Source organism: Anarrhichthys ocellatus, unplaced genomic scaffold (genome assembly GCF_004355925.1).
Source record: "Anarrhichthys ocellatus isolate YVR2014 unplaced genomic scaffold, GSC_Weel_1.0 scaffold5, whole genome shotgun sequence".
In the NCBI taxonomy this organism is placed as follows: Eukaryota; Metazoa; Chordata; class Actinopteri; order Perciformes; family Anarhichadidae; genus Anarrhichthys; species Anarrhichthys ocellatus.
The window spans coordinates 9437982-9451600 of NW_022280035.1; the positions used below are offsets into that span (position 1 = coordinate 9437982).

General features: G+C 41.2%; 1 protein-coding gene across 1 annotated transcript; it reads left to right on the top strand.

The window, feature by feature from the left end:
• The first annotated feature begins 1030 nt into the window (after positions 1 to 1030).
• wnt5a (wingless-type MMTV integration site family, member 5a) lies at positions 1031 to 12970 on the top strand. Its single transcript, XM_031844860.1, has 6 exons — positions 1031 to 1049; positions 1898 to 2047; positions 4826 to 4975; positions 6954 to 7201; positions 10146 to 10438; positions 11027 to 12970. Exons 3-6 carry the CDS (start codon positions 4839 to 4841, stop codon positions 11483 to 11485), a joined length of 1137 nt encoding a protein of 378 aa, XP_031700720.1. The 5' UTR covers positions 1031 to 1049; positions 1898 to 2047; positions 4826 to 4838; the 3' UTR covers positions 11486 to 12970.
• Positions 12971 to 13619: the final 649 nt, after the last annotated feature.

A 13619-nucleotide genomic window follows, 5' to 3' on the forward strand; every position in this document is an offset into this window, starting at 1 on the left:
AAATGATGGCTCTCACAAAAGGAGTATGAGTTATTTAAAAACATTTTGGGGGCTGAAAAGAGCAATAATGTTATTACTGATCCTTTTTTGTTATTACAGACCATTTGAGGAGCTTAGAATTAAGTTTGTAATGTACAAATCTGTTTTGTGTTATATCCATATTTACATTTATATTCTTCCTTATTTTAAGCAAGGGTTGAGGGACTCATACTGTTTTGAATTAGGCCCATATCAGATATATAAGATTGACTGCACCTGACTAAGAAGATTGGTATCATAAAAATGTCTAAATTTATTTCTTTTCCTGTCTCTTGCCTTTATCACCTGAGGCAAGTCCTTATTTGGGCATGTAGCCAGATATTCAGGTGACCCCTTCCATTAATTTCAGCATTGTTTTACTGACTGTTATTCAATCTCTATTTCCTCAATCCAGGTGAAATTCTGTCCAGCGCAACTGAAAATAACACGGCTTTCACCTTTGAATGCCTTCAGTGTGCACGGACGAGCAATCTACAGTGACACAGGTGAAACTATTAAACACTTTGCCCTCTGACACTCATCGGGTTCATTGAAAAATATAGAGCTGTAAGCCGAGGGATTCCTGCAGCATGTTTTGAGATAATGTACCATAAAATAATAATTACCGTAATGACCGTAATGCTCACAGGCCTTCAGGTGATGAGAGCAGCCTGTATAAGCACATGATCTGGACCTGCTTGTCTTGATTTTACTGAGTGGCAACTCGATCTGCTGCCAGTGAAAATCCTAACTCTACTCTGGTATGGATAAGGTAATAGCCTCGGGTGCTTTATAAGTTTATTTTAGGTAATAGAGACGCTTGTTTTGTTACAGCCTGTTCCACCCTCTCTCTCTCTCTCTCTCTCTTTCTCTCTCTCTCTTTTACCTTCCATACAATGCCTTGCTCTTTGAAAGTTGGTGACTGGAAGGCGATTTGAGGAGAAATGTGAAGCGCATGCGCCATCTGAAGGTTTTGCGCTGCGCATCCATGCTGCAGTGTGCTAGTTTGTGAGAGGAGGCGACTGAAGCAGGTGAGAGAAAGAGAGAGAAGCAGAGAGGGAGGGATAGTCGCTGATACTTTTTCTGCACTACAGCACACACAGACACACACATACGGTGTGGGAGGACGACAGACTCGGAGCCTCAGCAAAGCCGCCGTTGTTCACACGCTGTGCTCTTCTCCTCCTCCTGGCACCGTGCGCACTCGCCAAGCCGCACTGTTTGGAGATAGTCCGCGCGGAAAGTTTTTTTTTTTTTGGAGCATACTGTCTGGAGCCGATTAATTGTGCCATCTGTTTTTTTTTTGAGAGGCGGGTGACTTACTTTTTTGCATGTGAAGACTTTTAAGTCGAGCAGTGGAATTGTCAAAGTCGTTTTTTGCACATAATGGAAGGTAAATTGACAAGTCGTTTGTGGCGAGGTTCACCGTGTGGATCTTTCGGCAGGTAAAACGCGCTATGACCTGGGCGTGTGAGCGGCTGGATTTTATGTTTATCACAATATTTTTCCTGTTTTTGGTTTGACATTGTCTAGATAAAATATTGGACATTTTTTTACTTGGATAGCGACTATTAAAGTAGGCCGCTTTCAATTAGAAGATAATCGACATCCGACGTTTCCGCCAGTGGGGTTGCCGTAGATGGTTTTATTTGTTAATAGTAACCACAAAGTCGTGCACAGATTCGTTAAATGAACTGATAATTCCCTTCCTTGAAAGGTCTTTGGACATTTTATGTATCCCGCTGCTTACTACAAGCCCTCTAAACGGTTTGGCGCACGGAGCGCATGTATTCAATGATTGTTGGGTGTCCGTGTTCACCAAAACACCAAACTGAAGAACTCATAGCCTTAGTGTTTCGCTTTCTTCACCCCAACCAAGCACTTTCCAAGAAATCCGGATAGAACGACAAGACGTGTCTACACTGCAGCAGAAAAGGACATCCTAAATCCACCTGGCCTGCTCTGGGATTATTGGTTTGATATCGTCTTCAGAAAGTGGATTACAACTTCTAACGGGCTGTGCTCCCTGGTGAGTAGCCTTTATAGGTCTTCGGGTTCACTCACTTTTCCATGCAGCCGCAGTTTATCTTTAAGAGTGGGAAATGCGTGCTTCAGTGGGACCTTTTTGGACTAATACTGGTTATTAGTTATGTGGACAAAAGTGCATGACAGATGTGAAGTGTGAAACATACTATCCCCTCACTGCATCGACTGTGACCAATAATATATCGAGGCCATGTTGGGCAAATTAGAAATTCAGCGAAAATGCACCAACCATTGTTTTTTAAAAACCATATAAATGCAGAATAATAGTCTGATTTCTGGTTCCATTGTTAACCGTTGTTTAAAGTGAGGCAATGTTCTTTGTGCTGCTTCTCCTCATCTAATCCTTGTACCTGGCTCCCTCTCCTGGTTTTTTCAAACAACGGAACAGGCAGGAAAAGACACATCATTTTGCGAGGTTAAATGCGTATAATATTTCACAAATTAGTCATTCAATTAGGGTACCATGCAGCTTGGGAAAAGATGACGTTTTTTTCGAATTGCTCCATGAATACTCTTTAACAAAAATAAAAAAAATATTTGTCACCATGCACATTATCCAAAGGCTTACAAATGCAGGCCATACCGTAAATGCAGTCACTTAAAAATAAGTCGTCGTTAAAATGTCCCACTCGTAGCACCCTAATGCTATTCCCTCCACATTTTCACAATACGTTGTTGCTAACATCATTCAATTACTATTATGTTTAATTGGCATGATATTTTAGATTGGTTGGCCAGAAAATAACAAAAGTCAGAAAAGACACATTTGACCAAAGGTGAAATAATTCAGGAACATTTTTTTTGTCGTTAAAAAAACAGAAGGCTCCGGGTCTTTTCTTAAACTCTTAGGTTTAATGTAAATCAGTTTAGTCCCATATGACTCTTAACATAGCCTAATGATCCATTGCAAAAGGAGCGCCCGATGTTTTATCATCCTGACGACGTTATTCTAATTTCTCTCTTCCGGCCCAATTTGATGCCACTTTTACCGACAAAAATCAGTAAGGTAGTCGTTAGTCATCCAGTAAAGTTCCAATGAATATTTCGCTCGGGTCAAATCGTTTCCCGGGGTCATGGATCGCAGGATTTACTCAGCATGCAGTGATGCCAAATAGCCGTCAAGATTGTATATTTTTAAATATCAATAATAAAGTATTGTATAGTGTTGAATAGTTGGAGCACTGAAATGAACTACGCAGTATTGGCCAACGAAATATTAGATAATTGCATGCACCTGTGGCATCATGACGGTATATTTAAATATGAATATGTGCAATAAAAAAAGGTGTATCACTCTAGCTGTGGAGGAGTTACTCCTAATTAAGTGTCCTGCTTGGCGCAAAATAATTAATTGTGAAACTAAATTATCTGTAAATAAATATATTTTAAAATTTGCTCGCAGACTTAACGAGTCCAATTAGTTACTTTAAAATCAGCATAAAACCGCCGCCCTCTGTGGATTATTGCTTTAATTTATGTGGAAGAACTTTAGGGAACATAACCTCATCAACTATTGCTGAAGCAGCGCACAAACTGAAAGCACATGCTTGTGTGTTTGTGTGTCAGCGCGCGCGTGCACGCGCTGGGTGAGTGATGGTGAACTTGGCTTTGCCTGTAATGAGTATTAAGCAGGCCCATGTCTCCGCGACTCGACCCTGGAAAATATCTCAGCGTGACAAATTAGAGCTGCTTGAGTCCCAAAATTCACACACGGCCCAACTGGATGGCTGGCACATGGGTTTAACTCGCACATTTAGAGGTACTTATTTAAACAGTTCCTTGCAGACAATTGACATGTTTAACTTTTTTAAATTCCTTGTAGTTTTCGTTAGGCAAAAAGCTGCACAGTATAACCAGGCCCAGGCCATCCGCCGCCGACGACGTGGCTCGTTTCAGCTTGACCTACAGTCAATTAATAAATATGAAAAATCATTTCAGTACAATTATTGACCGACATGATCGTTATTTGTCAAATTGTATATTTAATACAAAAAAAAAATCAAATGTCTTTTTTAATTTCCAAGTTTTGTACGGGCCTAAATATTCATGTTAACTCCCATTAAATGTGTTCAATTAACGAATTTTATTTTTCAAGAATGTTTCTTATTTACAGAACTGAACAATATTGAACCTTTTCACCAGGAACAAATAAAACCAGGCTTGCCATAGATGAAAATGAACCAGTATGAAATACAACAAAAATCACACAATGTGTTTTATTCTAAGCCCATGTTTGAGATCTTATTTTTTGAGTCGACCATCTTTGTATAAAAAATGCAGTAGTCATTGTTTTTGAAATTTGAGATAATTTAGGTGTGGCCCTTATGCCAACAATATGCAGGCTAAAATGGATTAAAAATAAAGTACACACACAGTCTGATTAGGCCTCTGTCTGTCTGTCTCTGCATTTGTGAGTCTCTTTCTCTGAGTAAAGTGAATTGTCAGGAATGTGTATAGCTGGGGTTTCATGATCATTGTGTCTTCTCAACCTGCATGTCTATCAGTATTGTGTGATTCACACTCAGACCTGCTGCCAAATGACTGCTTGACTGTGGCACCGATGGCCTTCAGGGCTCTCATCACACACACACACAACCATGGTGCTGTTTGCATGTAAAATAGAGAGTTGTGGATTGCATTCCCTAAATACATTTTGACATCAAAGACGGCTGTCTGTCTTTTTCTGTGTTATGCACAATAAAAAAAGGAAAGATCCAAGCAGGCAGACTGACGAGCATCCTTTTTCTCTGTCCTCCCTCAGATCAAACGGCAGTATGAACCTGAGGCTGGGCTGTCTGTGTCGGCCGGTTTGCTGGCCCTTTGGCAGCCTATTGGACTCCAGACACTGTGTCTTTGCCGTCACACTCCTCACACTCCTCATGCAGGTAGTGGTGGAGGCCAACTCATGGTGGTATGCATTTTCTTTCCATATATACTATATTTTGTGTGTCTTGAATTTGTGTGTGTGTCAGTGGAGATTGTCAGCTTTTCAAAGGGGATTTTCTTCTCTTTACATTTGTAAATGGGGTAGCCGAGTCTAAAAAGACATGAAAAAAGCCAAAGATTTAGTGTAATATAGATTTTTTGTTTTTTAACATTTTGTAAATGTTTATATTTATCTTTTACATAGTTTCTGAGTCAATTTTAGTCCTGTGTTTGAGAGTGTGTGTGTCTTGTGTGTGCGTGTTTGCTAAGTAAGCCTCCTCAGCTTCAGTTGCACCACATATGAAGTAACACAACATGCTGACTGTAGCACATTAGCTCTTCAGGAAGGACCTTTTTTCTCCCTTATTTTCTTTCTTCTCATATTGCCAAACCAAAATTATGAATATTATAGAAAACATAGAATGGTGTGGTTTATGAGTCGATGTCCAAATATGTACAAACACGAAAACTGTGTGACTGTACATGAGTGTGTGTGACTGTACATGAGTGTGTGTGACTGTACATGAGTGTGTGTGACTGTACATGAGTGTGTGTGACTGTACATGAGTGTGTGTGTGTGCGCTGCATTTGTGTATAGACACACATCCTACTGCCATTAGAAAAGCCTATATTTGAGCATGGTGCACTTAAACACACACACAGAGTACTTCAGATGGGGTAAAATACTGTTTACCAGTCAACATAGAGGCTCTGCTTACAGCAAATCACAACTCTTTACATCCTGTTGCTGTTTCTTAATTTGTGTCTAATTGTGCACTTGTGTATAATTGTGTATCCCAGCTTAAGTGCTTGTAGAGGAACATAACATGGAGCATTTACAGTAAACCCACACTTTCAGAGTAAGATTTGTCCTTACTTCCATTGAGCAGATCAAAGCCAGTGGTGACATCATGCGGTGAGTTAGTTATATGGAAATACAAGTTATAATTGAAACAATTCATTTGAAGAGGATTTATGCAGATAAACATATTTTAATGGGCTCAATTCAGTAGGCGACTACCGTAAAGTTAAAAAAATAAGTTGGATTTACCATCGGAGGAATCGCAGATCACCACAGACTTTTTGGAAAGCTGAGTTTGGAGCACAAATTATGTGTCTTTCAGTTTCCTCTTTGAGAGCACACACAGGTGTGAGTGATTTAGAGTGCCCAAGCAGCCTGCCTAAAGACTGTGTGTGTGCGTGTGTGCGCGTGCGTGTGTGTGAGAGACAGTCTGTGTATGTTAATTTTTTCTTTTTTCTTCTTCTGTGTGTTAATGTGTATATGTTGTGTGTATTCAGTGTGTGTTACGTTGCTGGCTGCTGACTTTCCCCAGTCGATCAGGTTACACTTGGGGCTAATTGTCTTTCTCTTAGGGCTCGGGGATGGGATGCTCTAATTGTCCTGTGGCCTGGAACCAGATGCTCATACTAGTGTTTATCCATGTCTCTCTCTTTTCCAGTCCATTTTATTTATTTTTCTTTCTCTAATACAAAATTGAAGGGAACTGTTTTAAAATGATTAGATTTGTTTTTCTTTTGTGATTTGAAAAAAGGTACATAACTTTCATAGCCAGTTATACACTTCTATATATTTTTTTGGCAAATGCTAGACACCTTTGCATCCTAAGGCCTTGGAAAACTTTTAAAATGAAAGAAACGTTCCTTTTTCACTCCTCGACTCTTCTTTTTCCTCGTTTGTCTATGCTTCCATTTTCATTTTCCATGTTCTTGGCCTGAAATAGCACATGAGTTAAAATCCAGTGTCATTAAGAGCTATGAGTTTATAGGGTGTATAAATGACTGCACCTCATTTCCCTGATTAATATAGCTGCACCCATGTGAAGGAGAAACTAATCAAGTGAAATGAGCTATTGATTTAGAATTTGGCCTGAAAACGTGCATACATTTGTGTTAAAATGGCAAATGAGTGAAAACAACTGCATTATGTGGCTCCCCTCATCCAGGTCTCTGGCTATGAACCCTTTACTGATCCCAGAGGCCTACATCATCGGTGCCCAGCCTCTGTGCAGCCAGCTGGTGGGCCTGTCACAGGGCCAGAAGAAGCTGTGCCAGCTTTACCAGGACCACATGCAGTACATCGGTGAAGGTGCCAAAACAGGCATCAGAGAGTGCCAGTACCAGTTCAGACATCGGCGCTGGAACTGCAGCACGGTGGACAACTCATCTGTTTTTGGACGGGTCATGCAAATAGGTAAGAAGTGGGCAACAATGTATAAAGAAAAAGCATATATTCTCAGAAACATATACCTGAACACATAGGAGCAGATTCAAACACCTGTGTTCACAAACAGTGTATATTCACCAGTGTTATCTTTCCTTTCTTTATTCTCTCTTGATCCTCTTTTGTGTGTTTAGGAAAGTGTGTGTGTGAAATATATGGGGCTGTTGATTCTCAGCAGCTGTGTGGAGGGAATAGTTGGTGGGTGAGGTTGCTGGATAAATCACATGTTGCTTTGGCCTGCTAAACCAGCTCCCGACATGGAGCAAGAGGGAGGCAGAGAATCTGCTTTTCCCCTGATGAATGGGAGACAATCTAATCTAGTTTAACACACACACACAGATGCACACGCTGTTGCTGCCCTGCATTCACAAGTAATGGGAGTGCAGTAAGTGTGTGCACCAATATATCACCTTGTCAGAGATTAAACTGTCTGTGTGTGTGTGTGTGTGTGTGTGTGTGTGTGTGTGTGTGTGTGTGTGTGCGTGCACTTACATGCAGTGTGCAGAGATCTCTTGTAGAAAGTTCAAGAGCTTAACAATCCTCTCTTCGTAATCCCAACTCTTGGATCCTGTCATTTAACATGGTTTGTTTTAGTTTTCTTTGGATGTGGGCCTTCACCTCAGGGACTAATGTAAAGGTGGTTTATCGTTTATTGATCATAACTATCCATCTGAATTTTATGAAGCTGTACAATGTCGGTTATGTGATCATAGTAGGGCCACAGCAAGCTTGACTGAATCGTTGCAAAAGTCAGCACTTGCGTTGCTCACATTTTGGGAACCTTTCAAATTAGTCTACAGTAACACTTGTAGAGGGGTCGGCATTTGGTTCATGTACTTTTTAACGGGTCAGTTCACCCAAAATTCTTTCATTTTTACCTTCGAAGATCACACATTTTTATACATTATGGGATATCCGTCTGTGAGATTTCTCCCCCCATCCCAATGCAATTAATGGGATAAATGGTGAATGGAATTTAGTTTGTGGTGCTCCCAGCTTTAAGAATAACCTTTTAATGGGCTCAACAGTGACTTGTCTTTCCAGTAATAATATTCCCATTACTCTAGACAATCCACAGAACACACTGTCAACAGTTTACTTGATGATTATTTTCATCTAGAAAGTAGTTTCACTGAAAACTGGTCACACAAGGTCTGTAGATGATCACAAGTAAGCAGGACATTGTTTTGGAAAGGGCCGTTGTCTGTGAACGTTTAATATTTAATGTGAGCACCAAAACCAAAATTTCTGTCACTTGCAGCATATATTGGGGCAGTGGGGAAAATGACAGAGATGAATATCTTAAAACCTCTGCACATACAACTGCCGATGTTTATATATACCACTAGAGGTAAATAGTAATGCTGTTTTTTTTAAAAATTTTTATTACATTTTTCAATGATTTTTTATATTTCGGTAAACCAACCCTTTAATGTGCTGTACTTGTTGTGAACATACCCCTACATGACATTGTGTGCGCACATATGTGTCTGTCTGCGTTTCTACGCTACTCTTGGTGAGTCTGTATCTCTGGCTCTGCTGACTCCCTCTCCACAGATCAGTCTTCATAGAATCCTCATCAGCAGCCGTTCTCCCATTCCTCTCCTCCCTCCCCGGCATTGCTCCCATCTCGGTCCACTCTGGGCCAAGTAAATATGTCCTCCCCTTTTATGGCTGTCCATCTGAAAGCCTGTCGTACTGTCTGTCTGTCTGCAGGCGGAGGACACTGCTGGTGATTTATAGCTGAGCTCCAGGGGGTGCTGGCGTGGTTGGGTGCAGACCCTCTCCACTGCCTGGCTTGGTTAGCTCCAGGGTGGGGTACAGGAGAAGGGAGGCAGCAGTTTGTCTGCTCACAGGTCCACTATTAGGCCAATATCCTTGGGGTGGATTAAACGTCGTACTAGACTAATAAATTCCCCACTCTTTCTGATCGCCACTGCCCCTGCCAGCGTTTCCCACCTGAATATCTTTCAGACTTTCCACAAGGTTTATTTATTCATCTTTTATCTTCTCTGTCATTGTCTTTTCCCGCCTTTTGTGGTATTAAGTGCATGCGTGTCTCCTTTTCCCTTTTGCTTGCTTTTTTTCTTCACTGTATTTTTCTTGACTTATCTCTTCAGTCGTCTTTTCTTTCTCCTCCCTCATCTCCCGTTCTCTGTCCATCTGTTATTGTCATTAGAGCGCACTCTCTAAAGGTTTGTCCCAGCAGGTATATGAGCTGTGCATTTTTATTTAGTAGCAGCCCTCGTCTTCAATGTCAACACACAGCCTAATAGTTTGGTCGGCTGTTTTTTTGTATGTTTCTTCTTTAGTTTATCTCGCTTAAGTTTCCTTTTCTAGCCTGTGGCTTTGTACAGAGGTAGTAATGGATTGGGGATAGCAAAAACTGCTTTTGTGTATTTTCCGTTATTAAGACTTCCTACATCTTATCTCTGTAGGAGAAATCTGAGGGTAGAAACGGTGGTAGTTAATGAGCAATGGCTCCAGGATCAGTCAATCATGTAAAGTAAAATAACTGTTGTCACTTTCAATTTGGGTGAAATGGCAGCTGCTTGTTAAGAAGCATCTCTGTCACTGGAGGGCGCCCTCTTCTCTCTGGCTGAAGCCCAATAACAGCAAACCAGATTCCACCGTCCAAGATGTTGGTGATGAGGAGCATGCAGCTCTTGGTTGAAGTGCTCTGTAATCCTGAATGTATGGTCAATGCTGTCATATGACATCACATCTCATAACGCTGTACAAATTCTTAAAGCAGAATGCTAGTGACACACATTTGGTATAAAATAAATATACATGCATAAAAAAAAAATGTAAGCACCGGATAGGTGTACCAAATGTTAAACATGTATTTCTCATTTACTCTGTTTCTTATTGTGTGAAATGTGACATGATGTTCCTGTTTGTGCATCTGCAGGCAGCCGAGAAACGGCATTCACCTATGCAATTAGCGCGGCGGGGGTGGTGAACGCGGTGAGTCGCGCCTGCAGAGAGGGTGAGCTCTCCAGCTGTGGGTGCAGCCGTGCTGCTCGCCCCAAAGACTTACCGCGAGACTGGCTGTGGGGCGGCTGCGGAGACAACCTCAACTACGGCTACAGATTCTCTAAGGAGTTTGTGGATGCACGTGAGAGGGAGAAGAGCTACCCTAAAGGCTCATATGAGAGCGCCCGGCTGATGATGAATATTCACAATAACGAGGCTGGAAGAAGGGTATGACACTGGGGTTATATGCACAGACACATATACACACACAAAGATCTTAAGATGTCACCAGATAAGAAGCAAGCAGACCGATATAAACTGCAGGCCCTAGCATGAGACCAACCAGGGATAGAAAGAGCAAGAGGAGTTTGAAGTGAGATAATCCAGGTCATTTAGATAGGTGTCTGCTGATCATCTGTGTAGCAGCTATGTCAGCGCTCCCCTCCTGAGGCGTTGATCTGTGGGGAGATGAAGGCAGCACTTGGGTTTTTTTCCCTCTCCAAACATCTTGAAACCACCTCAAAGGAAACTTTATGCTGTTGCCAGGCTGTTCTCTTTCAAGTAGGACAAATGAGTGGACAACATTTTATTCACTGCACTATTGACATGGACAGGATAATTTTGTCCTTTATGTGATGCCTTATGAGATCATGAGCAGTATATTGTGCAAATATTCATGCAGAGAGGTCAAATTAGATACATGAAGCATGTGTTGCTTGGACATTTGTCTGCAGTTTACCACATAAGAATAAATGGTTTTGCATGTTCTTCATCTGGTTATTAATCCATTTGTTTCTTTTCTCTTCCCTCCTTCAGACGGTGTCAGACCTTGCCAACGTGTCCTGCAAGTGCCACGGGGTATCAGGCTCCTGCAGTCTGAAGACTTGCTGGCTGCAGCTAGCTGACTTTCGCAAGGTGGGCGATGCACTGAAGGAGAAGTATGACAGCTCTGCTTCCATGAAGCTCAACTCGCGCGGAAAGCTGGTGCAGAAGTACACCAATTTCAATGCTCCCACAAGCCACGACCTGGTGTACATCGAGTCCAGTCCGGACTACTGCCTGAAGAACCAAAGCACAGGCTCCTTGGGCACGGTGGGGCGCCTTTGCAACAAGACCTCGGAAGGCATGGATGGGTGTGAGCTGATGTGCTGCGGCCGCGGTTACGACCAGTACAAGGCCCAGATAGTGGAGCGCTGCCACTGCAAGTTCCACTGGTGCTGCTACGTCAAGTGCAAGCGCTGCACCAAGATCGTAGACCAATTCGTCTGCAAGTGAGAAGAAGAGTGTTGCCTGGGTGTTTGCTTGCAGACGATGGGCAAACATCTGTCTGTATACGTGAGCAAAGGAGTTTGAACACAGAGAAAGAATGGAAGAAAAAAAACTATATAAATTATATTTATAGAGTTAAACAATTATGCCATTGCAAAAAGACTTTTTTCCAAAAATCGTATGTCTTCAGAAACTGAGAGTATCGTGAAATATTTATTTTGAGATTATGTTTTATTTTGGCCCAGTCATCACCAGTCGATTTTAACCCATTCAAGTGCCTAAAACTGGCTGGAAATCTCCCCTCACGTGACCCCCACCTTTTTTTTTTCATATCAGAGAATACAGTTCTTCTTGTCAGATGGGTCACACTGATTGTGAAATTGGATTGTGCTTCCAATTTCCTAAGAAGAGTAGTGTTTTGATATCTGTGGCATAGTTGACTAAGGGGTCCTGGTTTGTTGTTTGAGAATGACTGTGTTGAGAGGACAATGTGTGCTATAGTGTATGGATGTGATTTCATGGGCCCAGTCCCAAACCAGCCTTCACATCCTAACTAGTCTACTCGTCTCCTCTCACCACATGTAGAGTAAGGAACACTGTTGGTTTGTACGAGTCCTTGGAGTACAATAAGATGGCTGTTTTGGGGATTGGGCTATTTATTAAGCTCTCCCAGAAGCCTTAGAGTTCCCCAGGTGCTGCAACAACCCCTCCACCATTATGCACTTTGATACAGAGGCTTAAACCTGTCTGTGCGTGTCTGTTCAGCTGTTTTTTTTTTTTTGTTTTTTTTTTACAGTGCATCAGCAAATATATCAATATTATAGCCTACATTCTTTTCCATATTAATTCAGATTATCCATTTAACATTATTCTACAATACTTAATATGGTTTGAATATATATGGGCAATGTTGTGGTTACAGTGGTGAAATATCCCATGCTATGAGTATATAGTATGTCTATCCAACCAATCAGTAAACTGTATTTATTTTCTTTTACCAGATTCTCCTCTGAGCTTTAAACAGAAAAGCATCATCTCCATCATAGATCAACAGTCGAGAAATAAATCAATAGTGGAACATCCTCAAGTCACTGCTTATAGTCGCTTTTTAAAATTGTGTTCTCACTAATGTGGCTCCTCACTGTTTTTGTAAAGGGAAATGCACCTTATTGATTCAACACACAAATGATTTCTTCTCACTCATGTTCAGCTTTACTGTTAACACGCAAATAAATACACTTGTATATCACAGATGACGTTCAGATTTTTATCATCACTACAGATTTCCTGTACCACTCAGTTAACCGCTAACTATCCCTGTGATGATTCTCGATAGACAAACTATTTCTACCAATCCAAATATGTATATTTATAAGCTTCTCCATGAATTTGAGGTTTGTTAAACGTAATGTGTTATAGCTGATATTTTGTTACTTTTTACAAATTGGCTCAATGCTCTACTTTGTTTCAATAAATATCAAATGTAAAACCAGCAGAGAAGTATTTACTCACTATTTGTTAATTTGTTTGTCTATGCCAAATTTTTTTCATGACTAACCTTTTCCTTTCTACTTATAACTTACTAGACAAGTTTATCTACTTGAAAGTGTCTCTTTTAATAGAGACTTGATTCAATACGATCTAACTTTTCTTTTTCGCCTAAATCTTTTTAAAAAAGATTTTCAGGTTTTTTTTTTTTTGCTTCTAAATTCCTTCCTTCACTCCTCACCCATGGCCAGATTTAGCGACAGGACCCACGTTGGATGACGGCTGTTTTAGGCGTGTAGTGAACAAAGAGCTTTGGAAAGATGGCCTGAAGATTAGGTGTCTCTCAAGGGGGTTATTAAGGTTGTGTTGTAAGCGCCCCTCAACAATCCAATGACAGTGGATCAGTTTATAGAATGGTAAATCATGGTGTCAGGAGAATAGGAAAAGGGGGATTTTCAATGTGGGGGGAAGCGGGCTGTCTGGAAGACGACTGGGCTTTGTCAGAGACTGCTGGAGCTCAAGAGGAGACGCAGAGAACAGGAGAGAAGATTGGGTAATGAGAAACTAGGGATTACATGAGAGCTGGATGAGAGGGGAGTAATAAGGAAAGGGAGAGGCTCGAGGGAGCAGAGCAGAGAGAAATGCTTTACGG

Excerpts from the sequence above, each read along its gene's own strand:
- wnt5a (XM_031844860.1), top strand. The coding sequence starts at position 4,839 with ATGAACCTGAGGCTGGGCTGTCTGTGTCGGCCGGTTTGCTGGCCCTTT. Across the intron at positions 4,976-6,953 it reads GTGGAGGCCAACTCATGGTG|GTCTCTGGCTATGAACCCTT; the intron begins GTATGCATTTTC and ends CCCCTCATCCAG. Across the intron at positions 10,439-11,026 it reads ATAACGAGGCTGGAAGAAGG|ACGGTGTCAGACCTTGCCAA; the intron begins GTATGACACTGG and ends TCCCTCCTTCAG.